General features: G+C 44.8%; 2 protein-coding genes across 4 annotated transcripts; one reads left to right on the top strand and one right to left on the bottom strand.

Moving 5' to 3' along the window:
* Positions 1-448: 448 nt before the first annotated feature.
* On the top strand, positions 449-6,298 carry ZDHHC12 (zinc finger DHHC-type palmitoyltransferase 12). Of its 2 annotated transcripts, XM_038156538.1 has the most exons (5): positions 530-1,026; positions 1,369-1,505; positions 2,426-2,512; positions 3,651-3,817; positions 4,302-6,291. In XM_038156538.1, the coding sequence occupies exons 1-5, from the start codon at positions 942-944 to the stop codon at positions 4,609-4,611; spliced, it is 786 nt and encodes a 261-aa protein (XP_038012466.1). In that variant the 5' UTR covers positions 530-941; the 3' UTR covers positions 4,612-6,291. The 2 variants fall into 2 exon arrangements, with proteins under 2 accessions (XP_038012467.1, XP_038012466.1); XM_038156539.1 differs by lacking the exon at positions 2,426-2,512 and having other exon boundaries at positions 449-1,026; positions 4,302-6,298.
* A 926-nt stretch (positions 6,299-7,224) lies between these two features.
* PKN3 (protein kinase N3) lies at positions 7,225-25,647 on the bottom strand. Of its 2 annotated transcripts, XM_038156536.1 has the most exons (22): positions 25,126-25,647; positions 21,566-21,848; positions 20,883-21,031; positions 19,952-20,081; positions 19,687-19,838; positions 19,111-19,306; positions 18,625-18,813; positions 18,282-18,391; positions 17,662-17,805; positions 16,628-16,703; positions 15,029-15,215; positions 14,224-14,335; positions 13,344-13,420; positions 12,501-12,567; positions 11,858-11,949; positions 11,329-11,505; positions 11,179-11,241; positions 10,561-10,637; positions 9,913-10,055; positions 9,567-9,674; positions 8,911-8,991; positions 7,225-8,096 (listed from the first exon to the last, which is right to left on the bottom strand). In XM_038156536.1, exons 1-22 carry the CDS (start codon positions 25,435-25,437, stop codon positions 7,884-7,886), a joined length of 3,138 nt encoding a protein of 1,045 aa, XP_038012464.1. In that variant the 5' UTR covers positions 25,438-25,647; the 3' UTR covers positions 7,225-7,883. The 2 variants fall into 2 exon arrangements, with proteins under 2 accessions (XP_038012464.1, XP_038012465.1); XM_038156537.1 differs by lacking the exons at positions 7,225-8,096; positions 8,911-8,991; positions 9,567-9,674; positions 9,913-10,055; positions 10,561-10,637 and adding an exon at positions 10,668-11,047.
* Positions 25,648-26,121: the final 474 nt, after the last annotated feature.

Here is a 26,121-nt window from a genome sequence, read left to right as displayed (position 1 = left end):
CAAAAGTGAAGGGAGTTAAACAGAAAGCACTGATTTTGGAACTTCTACAGATCTGTGATAACATTCATCTCCTTTAGAAACTCAAAGTGTAAATATATACATGCTGGGCTAATATATACATGGTGGGTTTTTTATTGTTAGCAAGAGACAAATATCAAAGGTGCAATTCAATTGCTTTTAGGTGTCTGTTCCAGCTGAGAAGAGTCTATACACACCTGCTTTCCTCGGCAGCCCTTGGGCGAGTTCAATGACCCCACCCAGCCAGGAGCCTGTTGACTGTACCCATCTCAACCAGATCAAATCCCTCCTGGAGTTATGGCAGACGTTCTCCAGGCTCTGTTGGGTTAATGGGGCCGTGTGGCTGCTTCCAGCCTGGCACAGCCTCTCCGCGCCTCTTCCCGGGGGCTGGAAACCAACACATGGCATAACCCCGTTAGCGAGAGCAGGATAAACGCAGAGCAGCACCTCGGGAACCAGCCCGAGGAGCCTTTGAACGGCACCTGCTGCCTGCCCATCACTGCCCGACCCTTCCCCAGCCCGGCCCACCCAGCAGCGCCTGCCCCGGTGTAACGGAGGCTCTCAACAGCCTGCCCAGCGCTGCACCCCAGAGCTGGGCTGAGGGCGGGAGGACACGCGGGAAGGGCCCAGGGAAAACACTCTCCTCGAGGAAAGGCCCCGCCGGGCACAACAACACCGGGGCGGTGTGGGGGACAACAGGAGCCAGGGACCCCGGCTCAGGGCGTTTGCCGAGCCCCAGACGGCAGAACCCGGCCCGCTCCTGGAGTGGCACCAGCCCCGCAGCCCGGCGGAGCCTCCCCCGCAGGGCTGGGCCGCCCTGGCTCCGCCTCGGGGCGCTGCCCGTGTCCCGTCCGGCCCTGCCGGCGCTGCCCGGAGGCCTTCCGGGCCCGGCGGAGCCCCGGAGCCGGGGAAGGCGGGGGGCCATGGGCCCCGGCGGGCGCTGGGTGCGGGCGGCGCACACGGCCCTCAGCGCGGCGCTGCTGCTCGGGCTCCTCCTGCACCGCACGGGTGAGGCGGGGCCCGGCCGGGCTGCGGGGAGCGGGGCCGGCGCTGGGCCGGGGCCGCTCCGCCCCGGGGGCAGGCGGAGCGCGGTGGTCGCGGCCGGAGCGCGGGGATGGCGGCCGGGCCGTGCGGTCCCCGCGGACAGGGGCTGTCTGCGCCCGGCCGGGGCCCGGGGGTGCCCATAGGGCGGGAGGGTCTGGGAGCCCCTTCTCAGCCTCTCCTCTCCCCGCCTGGTCTCTCCCCATTTCCTCTTCATACATTCGGGACCCCTTTGTTGAGGCCAGAGAGAAAAATCCAGGGCGCTTCGCAAGGAGCTGCTGCTCTCTGTCTTTTATGGGTACCTTTCAGATCTGCAAAAGCAAGAGGAGCGCGGGGAGCTGCTTCAGCCGCTGATCTTCGTTTTGCTGGTTTTATGCTCGATCCTGCTGTACTTCAAGGTGTCTCTCATGGATCCGGGTTTTGTTAAGCCTGAAGAGGAAGTGAAGGTAGATCCCTTCATGAACAGAACAAAGTGGAGTAGCTGTAAAGTCTACAGGCTTTTCTGCTTTTTCCACTCTGGTAGATAAGAATAATATGAAACGGTTTCTGTTGTGCTGGCATGAAGGACACATGCACAGACCGTTGGAGATGAGGACAGACTGTCTCACACTGGTATTTTGTAACAGCAGTAGGGTTTACAGGCTTTAAATGTGCCTTTAACACCACACTGCCCTTGTACATAACCGTGCCATCTGAGCTCAAGTCCTCTCCTAGAGCAGAGGCTGCAGTGCCCTGTGGAATGTGCATATGACCTATTTTACAATAACCACTGCTAAGTGGTACAAGTGCATAAAAAGCTCCAAATTGAAGGGCAGGCTTGGCAGACAGTGCTCTCTGCAGCTCTATTTATTGAACTCTTTATGGATTTGTTGCCCTCTCAGAGGACACATCCACAAACAAGTTACAGTGAAATAAATGGAGATGCAAAGTTTCAGTAACTGCTAGTCTGCTCAAGGTTCACTGCCTTATAGGCTGTAGGACAAAAGTATTACCAATCTTAGTCATCCATCGTTAATGTCAGGGTTGGCTGTGTATGACTAATTAGCACTGCTCATATCAAAAAGACACTGTTATTGTGTTTACAAGTAAAGTCTAACCTTGTTTTTGTCCCAGACTGTATCTTGTCCGCAGTTATGTCTGCCTCGCTGCAAACATTCTTTGGAGGGTTACAGTAACCTGTTCTCTCTCACTGTACCATAACTGTCTGTGGCTTCTGTAGGTATTCTAATGAATTATTTTGTTCCTAATGATAGAGATAACAAGCACAGTGTAACTGTTAAGCACAAGTATGCAGCAAGACAGCTCAGTCATGCCTAGACAGGAGCCCAAGAACCCTCCTCAGTCCCTTCCTTTCTCTTTTTTGTAGGAAGGTGAAGATAAAGGACAAGGTGTGGTGATCCCTCAGATCCCCGGTGACATTAAGCTGCGGCGCTGTGGTTACTGCCTGGTGAAGGTGGGCATCCAGAGCATGCTTGAAGAGGAAGGGATGAGTGGTTTGAAAGCTTATATTGTTCTTTAGCTGCTGTTGGTGGTCTGTAATTGCTGCTTAGAGGAGGCTGGGCAGACTTTGTAGCTACACAAGTAGTAGTGATGGACAGTGGCACACAGGCCAGTTTTCCAAGGCTGAAACAAGTCCCTGCTGGTTTATAGAAACAAGAATCTTCTTTTGCCATAAGAAAATTGTATTCCGCATTCTTACTGTCATGTCAGCCAGATCTTGCAGTACTGTCAAAGAAGTTATTTTGAAAATACCTTGATAGTCAGAAAGGAAGCTGAGTGTAATATGTGGGAACTGCTCATTGTTGTGAACTTGTTCAGGGCCTTAAAACAACAAAATGTTGGCCTGAATGGTATAAGACAGCATGAAGGAGAAATTACAGCAATGAAATTAGCTCTTAAAACAGTTTGCCCAAGCCTAGAAAGGCTTGTTTTCAGAGTGATCCTTATCAGTTTAATGAAATTAGGCATTACCCCAGCTCCCATAAATTCCTGAAGAGTATCAGCCAGGAGGAATGAGCTTATTGCAAGAGGAAAAGCTGGCAAAGCATTTATACACTGCAGGGGACAAATCCTAGGAAGCACTACTTTTCTCAGCCAGGTGTTTCACTTTCTCTGTGCCTGGTAATTGAGCTGTTTTCTGTGCACGTGTCTTGTACTCACAGGGAGGCACTTCTCTGTACATCCCCAAAAAGCACCACATCCCTGCCCACTCTATTTGATAGCAGTGGTTCTAGTTTTTCACCTCAGTACTCTGGCTCATGCTTTCCTGACTACACTGATTGGCTTTGTCTCCCTCCTTGCATGCTGGACTTTCTATAGTAGGTGGATAATAAAAAAAAAAAAAAGTGTAGATAGGAGGAGTGTGGGAGAATCACTTCATTTGAATGCCACCCATCTGGGTCTTGACCAGGAGAATCACAGTCCCTTTGATTTGTCGTAGCAATGTTGATGTGCTGTTGTCTCACAAGCGTTTTAGGGACAATATTGTGGCGAAAGACAGATTTGCATGATGTTCTCTTCTACCAAATGGGAGTGGGACAGCCATGAACTGTAGCCAGTTAGTTTTTTCTTCTCCTGATTGTGTTTTGCAGCAACCCATGCGAGCCAAGCACTGCCAGCTGTGCCAGCACTGCGTGCGGCGCTACGACCATCACTGCCCCTGGCTTGAGAACTGTGTAGGAGAAAGGAATCACCCCCTCTTCATAGTCTACCTGAGCGTGCAGCTTGTGGTTCTGCTGTGGGGAGGCCATGTAGCTTGGTAAGGCTGGGAGATGGCTTGTGGACCTCTGAGATTGCTGAAAGTTGTAGTGCTCCTTGGGCTGGCATAGAACATAGACTGCCTTTGGATCTTCACTCTCTTTTGCATCCTGGAGCTCCCTAATCTTGAGCAGTCTCTGGTCATTTAGGTTTCATTGTTCATTTTTCTTCAGTCCCTGTAACACGATCTTTGTTTACACATTCAAGTGCTGGAAACTCCAACAGGGTTCCAGCTGTTCAGGAGAGGAGTTAACCCAGGGTGATTGTGTCTCACAGCTGTCAGGGAAACAGCATCTTCTAAATTTAGCTTCCAATCCCTGTGGTGCAGTCTCTCAGGACTTCATAGTATATTAACTCTCTGTAGTCAAGGATTATTAGCAGCTCATTAGTTATGAATCAAACTTAAATGTGTCATCAGGTTTGCTTACTTTATGAAACTACTTCTGCTTCTTTAACTACAGATCTATTTCTGTTTGAATTGAAAGGTCAGGCCTCTACTTTGAACAATCCCGGGAGTGGCTGCAGCACAACATTTTCCTCCTAGTGTCCTTCCTCCTGATATTCATATTCACCATTGTGGTCCTGCTGCTGCTTGTTTCCCACCTGTACCTGATCTCATGCAACACCACGACCTGGGAGTTCATGTCTCACCACCGCATCTCCTACCTGCGGCACTCCGAGCTGGAGAACCCCTTTGACCAAGGGATAATCCTTAATCTCTGGAGATTCTTCTGTTCACGCCACCTCACTGCATGGGAGAACATCTATTTTCACAAGAACAGTGAGCCTGTCTAGTCCCAGTGTGCCAACACGCCTGGCAGGCTGCTGAGTACAGCTTTGCTAATGCAATGGCTGCTGTTGCCTTGCACTGAACTTTCACACATCATGGACTATGCAACCTGCTCCACAACCTGTTCATCTGCAAACTACATTTCAGGGATAGTCAGGGTTATTTTTTATATATAAACAACACTGTTAAAGGCAAGAATACAGTTCTGGGAGCTGATTTCCAGACTGAGCAAGGTATCTCTCTAAATTTATTTCCTTTTGTTAAGTGTATCCACATCTCTCCAAAAGAAATGCAAGATTAATGTGACTATTCGTGTTCACTTCTCTTCTCCAAGGTCTCCCTTGCCTTTTGCTGCTAGGGAACAGCAGCAATTACACATAAAACCAACCAGGATCAGTGTAATTCCTGTGGCCTTTTTTCAGCCAAGTTCTGACTGTGAGAATTGCAGTGCCTTTTGGCAGTAGCATCAGGCATGTAAGAGAAATATTTGAGTAAATATTTAGAGAGTCAAAAGCAAATTTTATTTTGTCCACATGCCTCAACTTAATGCTTTCCATGAAGACTTAAGGCTTAATACTGTTAATGTGCATAAGAAAGAGCTGTAAGACATCCAATTAATCTTATGTGATAATTAATCTATATTTTGTGATGCCCTGAGCAGCTTCCCCACAGCTTTTTAAGTTGATGATGCTGCTAACAATTCACTGTTTTGAATCAAGTCAGTGAAGAATGATAGCATCACTTTTCTTTGGACAGAAAAGTAATCCTTGGCTACTGAGTTATTTCTGCAGATAACATGCTCAGGCCTTTGCTGTAGCTTGCTGCAGGGAGAGAAGCAGAGAGGAGCAGAGGTGGGTACTTCCTGCCTAACTAAAGTAACACTGTTGGTAAAACTACTACTACCTCAACTCACTAGTGAAATTTTAATAAAATAATACAATTTCAATGCAAGAGAAAAGCTGCCAGGTCCTGAGATGAGAGATGCTGACAGCTTTCAGGACAGCAGCAAGAGGATCTGTTTTCCATTGAAATAAAAGGTCATACTTTAGATTTCCATGGGGAACTAAAAGGAAGTTTGGGATGATCGATCTTAGCTTTAAAACAAAAAAGGCTGTGGTGTAAATTTCAGTCCTGACCCTTTTCTGTTAAAACAAAAACAAACAAAACAAGCAAAACCACCACAACAAAATGTTAGTTAAAATTATCTTGTGCCTTAATTGTCTTGGCTCAGGAATTAACACCAACTCAGAAGCACTCAGGGTTTAAAGTTGATGAACACTCATGAAAAAAATAGTGTAGTTACTAACATAGTATGACAGTCCAAAAGCAATTTAAATGCAGCAAAAGATCCTTTTTTTGACCAGCTCCAGAGTTTGTAATCTGTGCAGTCTGCTTTGTTCAGGGTAGAAGCTTTATCGGAGGGATATCAGAATGCTAAGGATGGTTTTTGTAAAGCTTGTTTTTGTAAAGAAGTGTACACCATTCAGAAGTATTCTGCAGTTTGCTTGTGTTGCTGTGGTACCTGCTAAAGAGTGGATCATGTGTCACACTGCAGTTCCTGGTTCTTCAGGTATCAGTCAAGTGAAAGTTTATCAGCAAGTACAACAGCTCAAAGCAGTATTGCTCTGTCTGGTATTTCTTTAAAATACACATGGGTGTTAATTTACCCTTTTTTTTTTTTTTTTTTTACTCAACCATAAATTATAAAATAAAAGATTAAATATGCATTTCTAAATTGTCTATGACTCTTTGTTTGAACCCAAGTTCTCGGCTTCACCTGTGCCAACAATCCACTGTGCTACCTCCCACTGCACAGTGGCCTTGAACTGAAGCCACAAAATACACCACAGAGGCCAACAGCCACTGCCACTCCAACAAGAATGAGGAAAATGTGGATCCTGCTCTAAACAGGCCAGTGCACTGCCAGGGTGAGCGGGAGGTTGAAAGGATCTTTGTACATGGGAATTTTCAGAAGCAGCTATACTTGGCTCTGAAAATAGGAAATCTAGGTTGAGTGTGAAATATCCCTGGTTTGCACAAACAGAGCTCTTACCTCGCTGAATCCTGAAGCACTGGGACCTGCCTTGGCTTAACAATTCCCTAGATCCTCGTTTCCAGCTACAGCACAGTTGCCTTAGTCCCACTCCTGTCTCTGTGTGGTGAAGCCAAACTGAAAGAGCAATGATTGTGTCCTTGTTTGCATCAGATGCCTTCTCTCTAAAAACCCTTCCCTTTTTGCCCAATGAGCTAACATTATGAATTTAAGACATGAAAATGTATGTTATTGAGTATAATTACAAGATAGATTATGAGGCAATGAAATCACCTTTAACTCACTGATTTTGCAGTACTGTGATTACTTAGCTGTCCCCAAAAATGATACAGGATGTACACAGTGATAAAATCTGTGGAGACATAAGCTGACTGCAGGCATGGGTATCTGACAGCTGATGACACCATGCAATATGTACACAGACAACCTGAGTGAGAAGGAAGAAAGAAAGAAAATATTACTACTGGCATTTATGGAGAAAACAAAAGTCCTGCCTGTTAAGCATTTTGGTTAGCCCTGATCTGAAACATTCAGCTGACACAAAGGAGATAAAAAGCTGAATATTTATTATATAGAAAGGTATCTTTATTTTCAAAAAAAGAAAAAAAACATGTGCAAAGCTGTGGAGTTTGATATCATTATAAACAATAGCTAAGAGTTGGCACCCTTAAGCAGAAAGATTCATCTTCCTTCCGATAAATCACTTGGATCATTATCAAACATCATTGTCTTGGTAGTGTTAAAATCCATTCCTTGTCTGGCACACACATTTTGATGAGTGGGAAATGTCATACAATCATTACCAGGAGGGAATGCTGCATCTCTAGAAAATCAGTGAGAAGTGGCCACTCCCCTGCTATGCTACAAGTTTAAAAATCACACTACTTACTCAGGCTTTTTGCAAAGGGTAACCTGGGTTGCAGAGAGGATTTGATTGCAAGTCCAGCTTAAATTCCAAATTTCATCTACATTCAATGACAGAAGAAGATATACCCCATCAAACATTAATTATTCCTTAAAGGTAATTGACATCCAGGGTCCTTCCAACACGTGAGGCTGGAAAACCCACAGCAGGTTAATTCAGCTTGCAGGGCACCTCATCCTGGGGCCATCCTGGGACTACCTGTACTACAAATCCTGTTGGCCTTTCCACTGGCCCTGCAAAGTTTTCTCTATGTTCTCTCAAGGTGGTAACAATCTCTTCATGTTTTTGTAGCCCAGGAATCACACATCTAAAAGATGTTTGGAAACAAAGTCAAAGTCCTTGAAGACGGTCTGCTCCTTACGGGTTAGGAGAGAAACCTCCTCAGGAGGAGTAAGGATTGGCTTTTGGGAAGTGAACTCTTCATCAAAGTTGCTGATGTCGGTTGGATCTCTTAGCGTGGGCACAAAGGGGGGCTTCAGCCTCCTGGCAAACAAGGCATTCCAATCAATTCCCTGTAAGAAAAGGACAGCAACAGGCCAGATTGACACAAAGATTATTTATGAAATGTGAAAGTCGCAGGGAGAATTGCAGCCTCCCTTATGGATCACTTGCAACCTGTCTTATTTTTACTAATTAAAAAAAGACAGAGAACTGAAAAAAGGCCCAAAACAAACAGCACAGGAGGTAGTGCAGAGAATCCGTGCAGTGTATTTTACAGCTGCAACTGTTTTTAGGAGGGCCAAAACTACAGCTCAGCCGTGGATCTGTGGATCCCAGGAATTTCTGGTGACATCCAAGTTCTTTTCTTGCTCCAGTGCAAAGCCAGACAAGGGTTATAAGGCTAAAAATTGGACAGATGATTAATAATGGGGAGGGATGGCAACACCTTTGCCTGGAACAAACACATACCCCTGATACAAAGCAATTTAGCCTCCATTTTTCTTAAGAGTTATGAGTATCCTGCAAATGCAGGTGATCAAATAGACAATCACTGTCATCACTAGATAACATCTTTGATGCTACAGTTTAATTTTAAAAGGAATATTTGTTCATGTCTCTACAGTTAAGTATATTTGTACATAGAAGCAGCACGATCAGAAATATGATGACTCTGAAAGCATAAAGATCCCAGAAAACAGACTTGGGGCATGTCATTTCAAGCAAAACTTGAAACACATATTCCTGAATGGAGCAATGAGGTGCAACAGAAACTATCACTAAGATCTCCCTGATAACAAAGGGAAATAAGCCTCAATACCAACAGAGAGCAAATCACTCTCTGCTCAAACACAAGAAACAAGGGAGAGGTATAAACCAAGTTCCTACCTTAAAAAAGGGCTGAATTTTAATCTCTTCTGCATCTTTTTCCCCTGCTCCCAGTCTACGCTCTGGACATTTCCGAAGCAGCTGCAGAGATATCAGTTCAAAATTAAACAGTGGGAACGAGAACGGACAGAAATAATGTTCCAGAGAGAAAAACAAAAAAAAAAAAAAAAAGGAGGTGGACTGATCCCTCGGTGTTTCCTCATTCTCACTTTGCACCAAGGTCATCATCTGCCAGGAATAACTCAGACCTAGTTTCTTGTAAACAACTTGCCAACAGCGATAAGATACCTGCCATAAACTGCATGGAGCATCTCAGCTTAATTGTGCACCTGTGACTATGGGGTCACACTCAAAAACTGAATCTAGTCATCTCCACTGAATGGCTCTGACATTCCTGCCCTTGAATCAACACTTCTCTGTGCCAGACTTAGCAGGAACAGTAAGCAGCCTGCTTAGTCATCCTTACACGGAAGGACTGCATTTACGTAAAGAGAAGGAAGGGAAAATATGTGCAAATTTTAAATATTTCCTTAGCCTATGTAGGCAGCTCCAGATTACACACACAAATGCTGTACAATCCTAATCAAGTCCCTCTGGATCCACTTACACAGTAAATGCAAATTCCTCAGGCTCCCAGAGACCCAGCAGCCCTTTACCTTACGGATTATGGAAAGTGCTTCGGTTGAAAGGAATCGTGGATACCGGACTTCATCGTTGACAATGCTGTCAAAGACTTCCTCCTCATCATCTCCAGGGAATGGCGACTGCAATTGGGATATTCTATTATTCAATCCACATAGCACCCATTCCTCACTATTAAATAAGCATGAGACTAGCAGGGAGTTGTATGGATGAATTAATTAATGTTTGGCAAACACTATGAATGAGAAAAATGCAACTGAAGTACTAATAAATAGTTGGCTACATTTAGTAATATTTTACCTGGGGTGGTCAGGTCCCCAAGCCTGGTTAGTGAGAATCCCTGAGGGAAGCTGGCCTTACCTCACCAACAAGCATCTCATAAATGAGCACACCCAGGCCCCACCAGTCCACTGCCCGCGTGTACGAGATGTCTGTCAGCACTTCTGGGGCCAGAAACTCAGGGGTGCCACAGAAGGTGTTTGTCCGGTCTCCAAAACCTATTCCTGTAGGAAAAGGACACTTTGGTAAAATCCAGCACAAGTTACTGAATGGATCTGATGCGGCCTCACCTCCTGAAAGGTGTAGTTTGTCACCTGATGTTGTTACCTGGGCAAGGGGAATTGCCAGTGAGAAGTGTGAAACCTGAGGCCCCCAACGACTCCAAATAACAAATATACAGACAATGCTTAAATAAACAGCAAACCCAAGGGAACTTCCTGCACATTCCATTGCTCATTTATTCATCTACATGTTTTATATGATCCTATATTCTGGCTCCTTTGAGCAAACAAGCACATTTTAAACGCTTTCATAAGTCTCCTGAAGATTACTCAACAAGGTATTCCTCCAAATTCATCATGGTCAGCCAGGTGAGGGGCCTTCTGTTGTTTGGCTTTTTTGATGTTAATTCTTTAAATGAGGATTAATACAAGTTACAGACAAACACCCACTAAAGCCCAGATCCTAAATGATCCTGATGGCTCAATTTAAGCTTCTCTAGTTACTCACCTTCCTTACACAATCCAAAATCTGCGATCTTCACAAATCCTTCAGCATCTAAAAGGAGATTATCCAATTTCAGGTCCCTGCAAGCAAAGGAGATGAAAGAAAACAGTGGATGAAGACTGAGGATTGCCACCCAACACAGCTTTTTTGCAAGAGGCAGAAAGTAGGTATTAATAAAGAGAATAAAGTCTAGATTGAGTAAAGTCTACATTTGGCTCAATCGTGCATTATTTGGAAGATTCCCCTTAACTGATTGATATTTTTCCCTAAACTAAAGGCTCAAAAAGCAGTGTGGAGCCAGGTGGGGATTATTCATCTGGAAAAGAGCTCCCACAACAGCATGACAAATTACTTTTTCCAGTGAAAAGAAAGCAGTGACTTACAGGTGCCCCCCAGAATGTATTGACATGTCACAGAGGATTAATCACCTGCAACATGCCAGATGAATAGCTTCTAGGTGACTTTCTCTACTGTGAGCACGATGAACATGCTGATAGGGACAGGGAAAATAAAGACAGGCAGAAAGATTAGAAACCCCAGCAAGAAAGTGAGCTCCAGACACAGCTACAGGAAAAATCAACCTTCAAGTTGCTGAACTGTCTTGAGTCTCTGCTGCATTACCTATAAACAATTTTCTTCTCATGCAAGAACTGGAGCCCCAAGACTACACAGGCTGTATAAAACCTAAAAGACAGAAATAGTTATCAGGCAATATATGAGATTCAAGTTAAAAATTTATAGTGCCTGGAGACAAGAGTAATTCTAACTCACTGTGCCGTATGCTCCGGAAAGACATCTTCGTGTATGCGCATCATCAGATCCCCACCTGGAGTGTATTCCATCACAAAGCAGGCATGGTGAGGGGTCTGGAAACAGGCAAACATGTTCACAAGGAATGGATGATCAGAAGAATTGACCACCTCAAATATTCGCTTCTCACAGTTCAAGCTGCCAGGATTCAAAGAATGAAAACGTCAGTGCTAAAGAGACTCAGCAGAAAAGCCTGTTTTGAGAAAGAGATGATGAAGAAGAAGATCTTTACATCTGAATATAGAGAAATAAAAAGTGAGGGCTAATATAATATTTATCTTGTATATTTCCAAACCTTGAGTTTTAGAGTGCTCTTCAGGTGTCATTCTTACAAAAGTTAGACACCGTTCTAAGTTTCCTTATTTCTGATTTTAGTTATCCAAGTCTTAAGGTCACATTTAACCACAGCCAGTACCATATCTGCTAACATTTGATTACAGCTGTGGTAATGTAGCCTCTGGCAATAATACCATCTCCAAACAAAGCTCACCTATCAATTTCATCTCTCCTAATAATGTCTTTTTTCTTCAAGGCTTTGATGGCATACAGCTTCCCAGTTGCCTTGTATTGGGCCAGCAGTACCTGAAAGACAACAGAAAAGCTGTACTTTAGGCAATCTCCTATTTCCTTATCAGATTAACTCAAATTGACACCAACTATTTCCATCCACTCCAGACAGCCATCCTCAAAACCAAACTCAAGGAACTTGAAAAACACAGCACTTCTGTTTTGCAGCAGTCCAGAAGGATGTCAGTGCAAGTTATGTCCTTCTCCCAAACAGCACTATCACAGCTGGCCCAGTGCTTTAGGAGCACCCCAGAGTTCTCACAGAGGGAGCTATGCAAAGTTTTGGGAGTGGAGCTCTTCCACTAGTGATCCTCATGAAAGAAATGGTAATAGTGTGTCTTGATTTAGCACTCTCAGGACAGCTTTCTCCAGGCTTTGAAGTCACAAATCCTCAAGAACTTTGATTGTTAACAGTTTCCAGCTGCTTATGTGGCTGGGCTGGGTGTGTTGTTCCATATCTGCACTGCAACAGATCTCTCCTGTCCTGCAGTGTTTCTATTCAGACCTCCTGGCAGAGTGCCACTGTCACAACCACTGCCCTCCTCCACAGTGGACTTCTCTACTACCTTCCCAAAGTGGCCACGGCCCAACATAGCAATGCAGTGAAAATCCTCCAGCTGAACTGTCCTTTTCCTGCAGAAAAACAGAGAAGAGACAGCACCCAAGAGGCACATGAGCAGATATCAAAGCGTGTGTGTCAAGGAAAGAAGCTCTGTATAGCAAAAAGGAAAGCAAACAACTGTGCCAACCACCCCTCACCTAATCCTGACAACTAAAGCTTGTGCTGCTGTTCTGCCACTTAAGAAAGAAGCAGGTAACCCTGATGTAAGGAAATTGTCTTTTTTCAACAATAGTAAATTGGTTTTTTACTTGTCCTGGGTATATTTACTGCTGTGTATCCCTGTTTTATACAAAATGTGTCTGTATAAGTGCCACAGACTATAACCAGCTTCCTGTTTTATGCCTCCCATCATAATAAGAGACAATGTACTGCAAATCAATCGAAATAGATGAGTGTGAGGGATGCCAAAAGTAGTTCTGGAATGTATTACTTAGCACACAGACACATCTAAATAAACTATACCACAGCACTTCAAACACAAGGAAGCTCTTGAACACAGCTAAATGACTTTACCTTCTACTAAATCACCTCTTACACTGCAGTGCACAGTGCAGCAGTGTACCAACAGGCTCAGTATTTGAGTTAATGAACAGATAAGACACAGTATACATTTAGACAAGTGAAGTTCAGAGCAGATTTTTCATTGTATTGTCCACACTCAGCATTAAGAATTTGTTAATGACAAACCAAAGCACACGTTGAGCAGAATTTTAGACTTTATGCTCAAAAATTTGAGCCTGGTGACTTTAATCTGTGACCTGAGACAGCCCATGCTATCCACAGTTACCTTGGAGACGCTGGGATTGGAACTCCTGTTACAGGAGATCTGCAAGACTTCTCCTCAACATGTAGCCTCTTCAGGCACTAGGAGGAGAAAGAAAAATACAGTGGGTCATTCTCTGAAATCACCAAGTCTAACCTGAACACCCACATCTAACTCTTCTCCTCTGTCTGGATCCAGTATGACCATAGACATGCTCTTGCAGATGGTCATTGCCTCTGCTTGGATGTAATTAGCATTAAAACAGATTATCTATGAGCACAAAAAATTATTCCCATGTACAATAATTTTTATAGGGTCAAATCTTTTAAAATAAACACTTTTAAAAGTCTAGGATAGAACATTTACTTCCTAGAAAATGGCAACTGATGTCAAGAGTCACAATGATCAAAGAATGCAGTTTCCTCTATCACAAAAGCCAAATGAGAAAGGGTACAAACAGGTGGTAGAAAGGGTACAAACAGGTCATTTTACTGCTCAAAGAAATTTCCTGCTCATTCCCGTCAGAAAAGTAGAGCTACTCTTGGTTTTGCCCAGTTTCTTTAATGACAAAGAACCTCATTTGCTTCTGAAAGCCTGCTGACCCTCCTTCCCTGCTTTGTCTGTGCACTCTTGCCCTGAACTTCCAATGCTGACCTACCTCCCATTTTGCTTCTCCAAGAAAAGCAAGTTATCATTTTTTTAAAAAGAGGGAAAAAAAAGTGCAACTCTTTTCAAAAACTCCACGCCAAAATGGTTCATGGGATTCTGAATTCCTAGAGATCAGCCAGCTAATGAGGCACCTGCCTAAAGTACAGCAAATTTCTTCAGTAATCAATTAGAAAAACAGGGCTTTGAAAGAGCACCAACCAGCAAAGACAACATTCCCAATTAGCCCAATGGTTACCGGAGAATCTGCAGGAGACGGCGTCGATTCCTTGGAGTTGGCCATCAGAAAAAGGCGAGGAGGCTTGGGTGGGGCTTCATCAGCAAATGTAAGCTTAGCCACAGGGAAGTCACTGCATTTGTAACACAGAATTGAAGGAGATTTTGCCTTAGAGCAGAGCATTGTACACAGACACCTCTGCATCACCTCTGCTGGGTTAGTTCAGTCCAAATCACTGGACAACAGGACTCCCTAGCTCACACTGTTAGTCTGTGGGTACCAACAGGACATATTCCCTCCTAAATTAATTAAAGGCTGGTTAGACTCACATTCTAACACTGGCTCTCCGATGCTATAAAATTAATGAAACACAGGTATGTAGAAATAAGTCAAGAATTTAAAGAAATCTTGATTTTTAATAGCTCACAGTAACTGAGTGATTTTTTTCTTTCCTAGATCCACTGTGCATCAGTGGGAATAATTTCTTTAGAGAATAACTGATTAATTTTTTTAAAAAATTATTCTGGGGGAAGTTTTCCTCTGTAGCACATTCAAAATCTCAGCCATGTCCCTTCTGAGTGCTACATTACTCATGAAAGTTGCATTTTTTATCACAACAATCACATGGTGACCTTGCATGGCTCAGTAACTGTACTGGTGAAGCCATTTAATGAATGGAATTTTCTTTCCTTTAGAATACAGAAACAGTACATCTTTTTTTTTTCTAGAAAATTTTTCTCATCAGTGTCTTCCTCCACCTCAGTAAGGTGCAACAGAATTTTAAGATCTACCCTCCACCCATTCCAACACTCGGGACATCACTTACCTACTCAATTTGGAGACTGAATCACCATGACTCTGTGGGGAAACTGGAGGAAAGTCTGTGTGATTGGGATCATGAAGTGGGGGACTCAGCGTGCTGATGGAACTACAGGGAGGGAGGAAACTCATCATCAGGCGACCCCAGGCTGCAACATTCATGTTCATTTGAGGAGCTCGGAGAAATTCCTTCCCTGAAGGAGCCAGAGACAAACATCAATAAGATTACAACACATAAATTACAGTCTCGTAGTGTTAAGCTCTACTTTTCAACTAAACACCTATGGGTTACCTTACCTCCAAAGGGTAGCTCACCCTTGGGAGAATGGGCTTTTCTTCAGGAAATAAAGATTAATGATGATGATAATCATGAAACAGATCTGCTATTTCACCTAAGTCCAGCTCCATATAATATCATAACAATCTTCAAGTTGAAATTGAATAGAACATTAAAAATTGATTTTACTTCAAGTCAGTAACAACACTACATTTTAATTATGCAGCCTGCTAATAAAGAAGTTTCTGAAAATGTGTTAAAAAGAGTAAAATACTTGGGATATTTTCATTATTTTTACTACTTCCTGGAGAGTATAAATATAAAATCTCTTTTATCCCCACTGCCACAAAACCTCAGTGTGTAAAGTTTCACCTTATTCAGCTTCACAAGAAAGAATTTGCAGAGAAATAAGAAAGTATTCAAGCTATTCCATTCCATAAATCTCATAAATCTGAGATGCCAGCTCTAGATACTTGATAGTCAGTAGCCTGTTCATGCTACAGTGTTCTGTCATTCAGAGTTTTCCAGAAAACCTTCCAATATCTGTTCATCAGTAACAGCATGGCTGGTTTAATTAGTGCAGTTTGAGTCCTGGATCTTCTCAGAGAATCATGGGATGGTTTGGGTTGGAAGAGACCTTAATGACCATCCAATTGAAACCCCATGCCATGGGCAGGGACACCTTTCACTATCCCAGGTTGTTCCAAGCCCCATCCAACCTGGCCTTGGGCACTTCCAGGGATGGCACAGGCACAATTTCTCTGGGCAACCTGTGCCTAACCATCCTCACAAGGAACAATTTCTTCCCAATATCCCATTTAATCCTGCTGTCAGTGGGAAGCCATTCTCCCTTTGTCCTGTCACTCCAGACCCTTGTCCAAAGTCTCTCTCTAGCTTTCTTGGAGCCTCTTTAAGGCACTGGGAGGGGCTCCAAGGTCTCCTGAGAGCCTTCCTGAGCTGAACAGCCCCAATTCTCTCAGCCTGTGTCCAGAGCAGAGAGGCTCCAGCCCTCTGAGCATCTTGGTGGCCCTCCTTGCTGCAAGAGGTCCACATCCTTCTTATGCTGGAGGCCCCAGAACTAAGTAGTCTGTTAAATAACTAGCAAGTAAATCCTCCTAGCAATGTTAACTGTGAGTAGCAGCACCACAACAATATTACATTACACATGGAGCTGCAGCAAGACTGCCTGCACTTCGTGTGACTGAACAAACTTGCACATACACTGTAACTAGCAAGAGTTTTAACATCTCTCAGATTGAGTAGGACAGCAGAACCTGCTTGTGCAAACCCCTGCTCTCACCCTGGACAGTCACTTCTCCAGCACCTCACCTTTCTGCTTGGGGAAAATGCGTTTCTGTCGCTGAAGTTTTGGCTTCCTCTCAATGACAGGATTACAGAACATCACCTGTCAGGGAAGCAAAAGAGATTTGTCAGGATTCTTCATTTAAACTGTAAACCCAAATTTTCACACGTGCCTTTTTTCTCATCAAAATCTCCATTTCTATCTGTTTGGTAAATTTCGAGCCAATCCCAGACTCCAAACTTGGTTATTCCAGATTCACCCTCTAACCAGCTGCTACTTTAGTCGTGGGTTTAGAGACTGGAATTATCTGCTACCTGAAATTGAGAAAAAACCCAGAATTAAGACCAATTTGTATTTCCCAAAAACTTTATCTCATTTGTGAAGCCATGCATAAAGAACACACCCATTTGTAGGGTAACAAACACATTAGTTCACGACACAGAAGTAAAACCAAAAAAAACCAAACCCAAATGCCACAAACCAACCACAAAAAACAAGAAGGCAGGGAGAGGAGGCAAATTTTGGTACGTGAGGTTCAGATCCTACTTTGGAATGATAACCACAGGAACTTTGATCACATCACAAAAGAGAAAATACTGCGGCTTTTAAGGGATTATCGAGATGATCTCTACATTGATGGTACTTCAAACTATTATTAGCCTCAGAAAGATGATAAAATAAGCATAGCCAGAGGGAGTTTGGATCTCTGATTCTACAGTCTCTGTGATTCAATCCTGACCATTAAGCCATATGTTTAATTAGAGTGCCACCAATGACTCATAATGAAAGCAAATAAAAACGAACGGATTTCACAGCGCACACACACGCTCACAGTTACAGTGGAGCAGCTGAAGAGTCACTCCAGGCTATGTGCACACCTATTCTACTGTGTTGTTCCTTATTCCTATATGTTACTGATGCAAGAGGGTTTCAGGTATCATTCTACCCTTCTAGATTATTGCTCCTTCCATTCCTTGTACTCTGGGTTGAACAGCTGCTTTCAGGGCAGACACCCTAAAGAGACAATTCCCTGAGAAAGAATCAAAGCTTACATTTATACCTCTGCAAAAAGCATTCCTTGGGGCTCCAGCGAGAGGCACATCCCATGACGTTCATTATCAAGAAAATCATCCAAACGTAAAAACTTCACTGCACAGAGTTCTCTCCAATCTCTCCAATAAATTGCAATTTCTAGCTCACGAGACTGGTGGGATGGGTGAATGGCAGGGGAGAAAACAAAGGCAGAATAATTACATATTGCTCCATGCTCTAGAAGTGGCAGATGTATTTGTAAAAAAATAATAATAAAATAAAATCAGTAAACTAAAGAGTATGCATAAACCACTTCTTTAGTGCTTCTGTTCCCTGCTTTTGATGTTTTTAGATCTTCTTAGCTACAGACCCTCTTGGAGTCCCCATTTAGAAATCCCTAAGAGCCACTTTGCTGATAAGATGAAATAAAACTGCTCAGATAAGGAGAGAAGGACAGCAGATGCTGTTCAAGCTGAATCTCTGGCAGTGATGCTCTGCCTTCAGGGGAAGGCTGAGCTAACTAACAAATCAAAGGCCATGGGGACAGCAGCGATATGGGGCTGAGCTAAGTGGAATGACAGCTAAACAAACAAATCAGGTAAGGTTAAATGGAAAAATAAACACCACATGAATCTGAGACAGACTTACCCGGTCCAGCTCAATGGCAAAACTCTGGTCCCATGCCTGGTTATTAACTGGTCCCCAGTTTGTTTGGCCAACCACTTTATTGTCCACTTTGAGCACAGCAAGGACCTCATCTGGACAAAGGAGGAAACATGGATTATAACATCTAATCTCTCATGCTGAAGGTGGACATCCCAAACAATTGCCAGGAGAGTCCTAGCAGGACCAGGCATAATGTAATTCATTCTCTCTCTTAGTGTAGCAGAAATTTGGTTTCTTATAACAACAGTTGTACCAGGCTGAGCCAGTGAGAAGCCCCCTTGCTCTGATGTGCCACCAGCAGGTGCACAGGGAACCCTGTACTCACTACTTGGCTCTTCATTCCGGTATTTTCCTGCAACACCACGGCCATGGATGCCCAGGCCGACTCGTGTCCGGGAAAGGGACCTCAAATCACTTGGGCTGCCACAGATGGGAGAAGAACTTGTCATTCGGGAACGTCCTGGAACATTTTCCAATAGATCCTGACACCCCATCAGTCTCACTTCCAGTGTTCCTGAGGAATTTTAGGAGAATAAGGAATATTATTATATAAAAGATCAAGTGATTCCAGTCAGCCTGACCTCAAAGAGGTCCCAGAATTTCTCAGATTCATGATTTTTTGGTTGATAGTTTAAATTGACTCCAGATTATTAGACTGGAAATCTATATGCTCAGAAAGCTCTGCCTGATCTAGGAGACAGAAGTCCAGCTGCTGGAAAATCCAATGTCCATATGACAACAATGAGAAAAAACAGAATTAATTTTCCTTTCTGTCCTCCTCACAACAACATGCCATGCAGGATCCCTTTACCTGTAAGGGCTGTAGGTTTGATGACTGAAGTGGGTTGCATGCTGCCATGCCGGGCTCCCAGGGAGGAAGTGTTTATTAGCTCCTGTTTGATGAGTGCTCTTTTTGGGTGATCGGGAGAAAGCTCACTGAGCTGACGTTCCAGGGAGAAGCGCAGCAGATCAATCTTCTGAGAGGACTCTTGCAAACGACCCTGAGCCTACCAGTGTGAAGGAGAACACAAAGTAGGCAGAAATTTTCCATGTAGAGCCATGTAGACCAGGTATTATGAACTAGAGTAAGCTTTAAAAAAAATCCAACAAGACAACATCTCGCTAATACAGGATACAGATAAATTAAAGATAAAATATTTTCCCATAGTGCTTGAACTCCCACCAGTGTCACTTCTGATGTTCCTGAGAAATTTCACCAAAGCAAGGAACGCTATCCCTGGAAGGGGAAATTATTCCAGTCTGTCTCGACAGAGAGACAGGAAATTCCTAAATTAGTAACTCGGTTAACCCTGCTCATTCATGCTAAATCACTAATGTGGAGGCATGAAACCACCCTCTCAAGAAGGCCTGGGCAATGTTTGCTTACCTCAGCCAAAAACTTGCGGTCCTGTACCCGGCTCCCCCCCAGGATCTTCAGCACATTTTTCGCCCCCTCCGCCACAGCAGCCTCAATGCGCAGGTGATGCCTCAGCTCCTCGATCCGCAGCTCCAAAGCACTGATGGTGGTCCCCATCCTCACTGGCCGTTTGGGAGGTAAAACATGGCAAGGATGAAAATCAACCAAGTACTGTGGATCTTAGGGCCCTACCTGCATCGGTTGTGGGCCGTATCAGTTACTTAAAGCGTGTTACCTGCTGGATCCACTGCATCTTCCATCCCTCCTGCTGACTGAGATACCTTCACGATGTGCATGCGGATTATTTCAATCTTTGTCTTGCTGTCCTGAAGCATCTGCTGAGCTCTAGCCAACAGCTTCCGCTCCTGTCAAAAGGAATCAGATGCAGAGAGAGAACCACGATCACTAAAAATGGGTGATGATGATGTGCTCACATATAAGGCTGAGGTGGTACTTGCATGAAGGGTCATAACTGATTCTGAAAGGGAATACACAAGGGGTTATGTAAGGGAGGCACCACTGAGGATCAAGGACTCTGAGATCACGATCTCCATTTGCAGAGGGAAAGGACAGGTCAAGGACTTGCCCAGTTAATACCAAATCCTGCAGTCACTGAGACTCCTTGTTCACTGGTTAACTGCACTTACAGTGTTCTGTAAGCAAAGCAGAGGTTTTGAACAAATAAAAATATCACAGCCCTCTTACACTGCTGGTCTTATTGAATTAAGCTTCATAATAAGCTTAGATTTGAAATGTTTTAAGTTATCTTTTGACTTTTAAATACGATTATGCCAAACTCAAAAAATTAGATGAATATGAATCCACTAAACCTCTGAAAATTTTTCTTACATAAAAAGATACCACATGTCGTGCCTTATCCTAAACAACTAAGGGATATCAAAACATCATACCAACTAACTCAGTTACAACACCAATGCTTTCTTAGCTTTCTTTCCTTATCAGTGACTTAATGTACCTCTAATACCACCCTTATGTGCTGTCATTACGCTGAGACTCAAAGTACAGAGCTAGAATTCAGGCAAGCAATCTTTGCAAATTAATTTCTCTCCCAAATCAATTATCAGAGAGAGATTTGTGTTTAGACTCAAAATACAAATTTTGATCCAGTAATCTATGCTCCCAAATGGCTCTTTATTCCTGCTTACCTTGGATGTTGAATACATTTGGATCATGTTCTCAGCTCCTTGCTTCACTTTCATTTCAACATGCAGCTGTTTTTTCAAAGCTTCAACCTTCCTTGCCATGGGGTCTGGGCTTCTTTCCCAGAGACAGGGATCTGGAGATACAGATCCATCTGCACAGAAAACACAATCAACACCATTAGTCATCTTGTCTCATTTCATATCACTGGGTTACAGATGGGTGACTCTGCAAAGGAAAGTTAGGCTATAAAATAAGGTCCAAAAAGTCTTGTCTACAAAACTGGTTGGGAAACACTTTCAAATGAAACTCAAACTCGTATCTGTAAATATTTCTTAATTTATCAATGAACCTGTCCTAACAAGCACTCCTCCAATTTTATACTCATTATCCTATAAAATACTTGGATGTTGAACTGCCCAGAAACTCTACGCAAATCTCTTCAATTCCACCTACAACCTATTCCTGAAGCCCATGCCCACCACTCTCAGCTGGTTTTCTCCCTATACCTCCTTTCACCTTTATAGCACCATTCTGAACTTTTTATACCACAGATAATTTCATCAGCTAAATACCAAGAAGCTCCCACCACTTGTGAGCCCTCAATAGAAGACTATATCAATTCAATACCTCTAGAGATTGAAGCACTCTAAGAGAGTGTTCCAGTCAATCATGACCCAAGAACTACCTGTCATACTCTTCTCTTTGTCTGGTATCAAAATCCTTGCATTGAGCTCCTGAAGTTCCCAGTGCAGCTGCTCCAGTTTTCTGTTGGAAGATTTCAGCACGTGCTCGATGTGAACAAGGTTCTTTCTGTCTGTTGTCGCTTTGCGCAGGTTTTCCGCTCCCTCTTTAATCTTCAGTTCCTTCTGTATAGCCCGGCGAAGCAGCTCCTTCTCACCCTCCAGTTTCTGCTGGAAGCTTGGATCCATTAAGTTCACGTCATTGCCCAGCTGCAAGAGAGAGCTGCCCTGCAGCCCAAGGGCATTGAGCAAGAGGATTTCAGAGAACACTGTCCAAGCATTTTTACAACACTGCAGCAATACCCTCATTCGATTACACTCCTTCATTTCTTTCAGAAATTCTGAAGCCAATCTTTTCACCAATTTTTCAAGACAAACCTACATTTCAACACAATTTTGATCTTAACATGCCTTAATTTGATTTTAAACCATGATGGAGAAAAACCTTCATTTTACTTGTCCCCTTGTTACTTAATGTCTACACACATCTTTGTTCTTCAAGAATCAAAGTTCAGCCAATATTTGCTCTTGTTCTGATCAACATTACCTTTTACCAGTTTGATGTTTTAGATACAGATTTTTATCTGATTATGACTTGATGCTGACTGCTCAAAGACACATCCCAGCTAATCTGTTAGAGCTTTTAGGAATGCTACAAGCATGCACTAACCCTCAGCTGTTGTCCCCGAAGAAGAAAAAGGCAAGCCCTACAGCTGTTTCTACAAATGAACAAGCAAAAGAATAAGTTTGACTGTCTGCTGTGTCTGAAAAGGTGAGCAGACTAATGTCTCAATCTCTGTTCTCTAAAGGCCACGTTAAACACTGATTATTTTGAGTAGCATTAGTGGCATTCACTCTTGTCCTGGGCTTTGTTTTGCATCATTTCAAATACCACTTGTTCTTGTGAGATATGGCTCAGCAACAGCTCTGGACAGAGCTGCTCTGTCACAGACTCTGGACATACCCAGTTTGGGCAGAGCAGAGGTTTATCTCACTGCCCAAATAAACACTGCATTCAGACAGGAGCTGCAAAGCACCCCTAAGGGTGCTACCCAACACCAGAACACATCCAAGCAAGAGCTTGTGCTTCTCTTCAACAGGAAGAGCAGCTTTAAGGCATCCGAGGCAATGAATGCATTCATAACCTAACATTAATGACTCACACCCATGGCTTAAATGCAAAAGAAGTGGTCAAGCACTGCTACAGTAACTGGCTTAACATCACAGAGCACATCAGTGCCAAAAGACAGGGCTCGGGAATCTCGACTTGTTTTCACACTCTGTCACTGGTTGACCACATTTCCAACAACAAACCACGCTGGCTTTGTGTTACTCATGTACATTAATACACTTCCAGAGTGTGCTGTGCATCCAAAGCCTCCTCCAGAAACAATTACTTAATCAAAGACTCAACCAAACACCCTTGATTAGTTTTTGCTACAATTTCAGTCCAATAGCACAAAGAAAAAAGGGAAAAAATCCATTTGAAAAGTTGGCCTAAATCCAAGCTTTGGCCGCAATAGCCAAAATAGGAGTTGTTCGGATTGGTAGCAAAACAAAAAGGTTCAGACCAACATCCTGATTTCAGGAAGTTCTCGCCCAATTAGTAAAGCCAGGAACTAAGCCAGAGCTTTGAAAGACATCCAAAGTTTTGTGAGGAAGAATTTGAATCATGGAGTTCCTGAGTCACAGGCAACCTTTACCAGCCCTAAGTTGGAAAATCAAAAAGCTCTTTATCCAGTCTGTAGCAAATTATTAAAAGGAGTTTGATTATTACAATTCTCATTTAAATAACTAATAAAATTTAAATAACTAATAAAAGCACATAGATTCATCTTCTATCCAAATTAGGCAAATGGGTGTAAGAATTTCCCCCCCTGCATCCACTCAGAATAAAAGAATGAGCAGTGGTACAACAGCAATACCAATAAAAGGTGCTGAATATGAAGCTCTGGGTATTGATTCAGAGAATGGGTACAGCCTCGGCAGTTCTCCGGTCAATTTTCCTCTACATCAGTCTCTGCCAAAAACTAATCTGAATATCAGTTAACGCACCAGGCTAAATTTCTATATTTAGAATGTAACATGTTTCACTTCCCCATCTTCCCCATAACATGAACATTGTTTGCACCAGGAAGATAAAACACTCCACTTTTGAGAAGCACAGGAAAGACAAATTTGCATTTGGGTTGAGCCATTTTGCCTTCTGGCTCAGGAATTTCAGTGGGGTGTCAGGACACTGTGCTGCAGCTATTCTTGGGTTCCCTGGAAAGGTCAGTCTCCAACACAATCCTGAAATGCATTTACAGCTTCTAGAGAAATACCCAAAGTAGCTGATTTTGGCTTGCTTTTGGCACTTGTAGTGGGGATGCTGGAGCTCACCCAGAGCTTCTGCCAGGCTCGTGTCATACCCAAGTGTCCAGACTGCTTTCTAACCAGCAAAAATTTCAGCAGCATGAGTTACACTTAATCCTTTGGATTGCAGCCAAGGAGATCCCATCCCATCAATTATGCCCAGCTTGGAAATGAGTTTCACCTGCACAAAGCCCAGAGCAGTCATGGCCTCTACACTTTCACCACTAACACAGAAATTGATTTATCATTTGATTTAATAAGCCAGTGGTGAGGCTGCCACCTCCTTGCAGCCCAGACATTCCCAGGACATCTTAAATCTCATCTTTCACAGCAACTTCGTGCCGTAGGGATGATACCCACGTTGGGGAGCCTCATACCAGCTACATTCCTGTCTTACAAGAAAAAATCACGGCTAACTTAGGAAAAAGACACTTGTGGTACTGCCTGGAGCCTTCCCAACTCCAAGGCTGAGGGCTGGAAGGAGCGAGCGCAGGAAGCGCCGGGATGGGAAGAACCCGGGCGGGCGGCAGCCAGCGCTTTTTGTGTCGGTCTCTCTGTCCCTTCTTTCCCAGATTAGGCTTGAAACTTTCGTCTCAAGGGAAGAGGGCAGCACATCTCCCCCTCTCCGGGGAGCTTGTTCCAGACACGGATGCTCTCCCAGCACGGAGCCTGGCTGCCCTGCGGGCGCCGCGCCAGCCCCGGCAGCCGCCTCGCCCCCAACACCTCCTCGACGCCGAGAGATTTCCCCAGCAGGCACCAGCTTGGCCCGAACCCCATTTCCCTGAGGCGAAGAGGGACATTTTTAGGGGATCCCACCAGCCTCCCACACCCTCTCCCACCTCGCTGGGGCGCGGCCGTGCGAGCGGAGGGGGAGCGGCGTGAAGCCCCTCACCACAGCCGCCTCTGCGGGGCTCCCGGCGGGGCGGGACACGGGATTTTCCCGGCGGGGCATGGATGGAGGGACCCCCAAAGGACACAGGGACTCCCAGAGGGCGCAGGGCCGCAGTGCTTTCCCGGCGGGGCATGGATGGAGGGACCTCAAAGTGTACAGGGACCCCCAAAGGGCACGGGAAACGCCAAAAGGCGCGGGGACCGCCTTCCCCCAAGGCGCTGCTCGGCCCGCTGCCACCCCCGAGCCCTCAGCGCTCACCTGCGGGGTCGCCATTGCCGCCATTGCTCCGCCCGGACCGGCACTTTTCAAACTCGGCGGTCCCGGGGCCGCCGCCAGCGCCCTCTCGCGGGGGCGGCCCGGGGGAGCTGCCGGCGGGCGGCCCTCGGGAGCGGGAGCGGGACAAGGAGCGGGAGCCGCCCTTCCCCACACGGCCCCGGGGCAGCCGCCGCTCCGGCCCCCGGCTGAGGAGGCGCCGCCGCCTCCGCCCGCCCCGGGGGGAAACGCGCGGTCGAGGTCCGGTGAGGCGGCGGGAAGGAGCGAGGACGCCGCGGACGCGGAGGTAGCGGACATCGCCCGGCGGGGAAGGAGAGGCTGGAGAGAGGCTGGAGGGGTCAGTGCCCGCGGTGGCGCAGAGGCCGCGGGTCCGTGCCGAAGGGAGGGGACGGGAGGCGCAGTGGCGGATCCCCGCTGTCCCTCTGGAAGCCCTGAGCAGAAAGCCCCGCGGTGGCCCCGGCCGGGCCCTTTGTGCCGGGGCCGTCGGGTGGTTCCCAGTTTCAGTTCTCCACAGGGGCTCGTGACCGGCGCTTGCTCGAAGGGGAACCAGCGAAGCGCAGCTGTCCTTGCGACGGGATCCCTGCATCCCATCCCTGGAACGGGGCGATGCTGGGCTATGGGGAAGTTTTCCCCTGCGGAATTGCCCCTTCACACGCAGTTTCTGCTGAATATTTGAGTGAAAAATGTCCCACGTGCATTGGCGAGGCTGGCTGCAATCCCCTAGCTACCGTAGTGAATTAACACCGTGCTGCAGTAGTGCCACAGCATCACACAGAACCGACAGTGTGTCACCAGCCCAGTGCTTTAAACAAAATAAAAATATATTTGTTGCTTTCAGGTGTTTAAAGACACTCCTCAGCAGTATTACATAATGTTTCTATCCTACGAATGTGCTTTTCAATCATGGAGCACTGCACAACTGTGAATCAGAAGGCATTTGGAGGTGATACTATTCCCACATACAAATTTAGAAATATACTA

Source organism: Motacilla alba, chromosome 17 (assembly GCF_015832195.1).
Source record: "Motacilla alba alba isolate MOTALB_02 chromosome 17, Motacilla_alba_V1.0_pri, whole genome shotgun sequence".
Classification (NCBI taxonomy): domain Eukaryota; kingdom Metazoa; phylum Chordata; class Aves; order Passeriformes; family Motacillidae; genus Motacilla; species Motacilla alba.
This window is presented reverse-complemented; position numbering and strand designations above follow the sequence as displayed.

Coding starts and splice junctions, on each gene's coding strand:
- PKN3 (XM_038156536.1), bottom strand. CDS start 25,437: ATGTCCGCTACCTCCGCGTCCGCGGCGTCCTCGCTCCTTCCCGCCGCC. Junction 21,849..25,125: donor CGGCAATGGCGACCCCGCAG/GTGAGCGCTGAG, acceptor CTTGGGCTGCAG/GGCAGCTCTCTCTTGCAGCT. Junction 9,675..9,912: donor ATGAGATGCTTGTTGGTGAG/GTAAGGCCAGCT, acceptor TCCCAATTGCAG/TCGCCATTCCCTGGAGATGA.
- ZDHHC12 (XM_038156538.1), top strand. CDS start 942: ATGGGCCCCGGCGGGCGCTGGGTGCGGGCGGCGCACACGGCCCTCAGC. Junction 2,513..3,650: donor GTGGTTACTGCCTGGTGAAG/GTGGGCATCCAG, acceptor TGTGTTTTGCAG/CAACCCATGCGAGCCAAGCA. Junction 3,818..4,301: donor TGGGGAGGCCATGTAGCTTG/GTAAGGCTGGGA, acceptor TTGAATTGAAAG/GTCAGGCCTCTACTTTGAAC.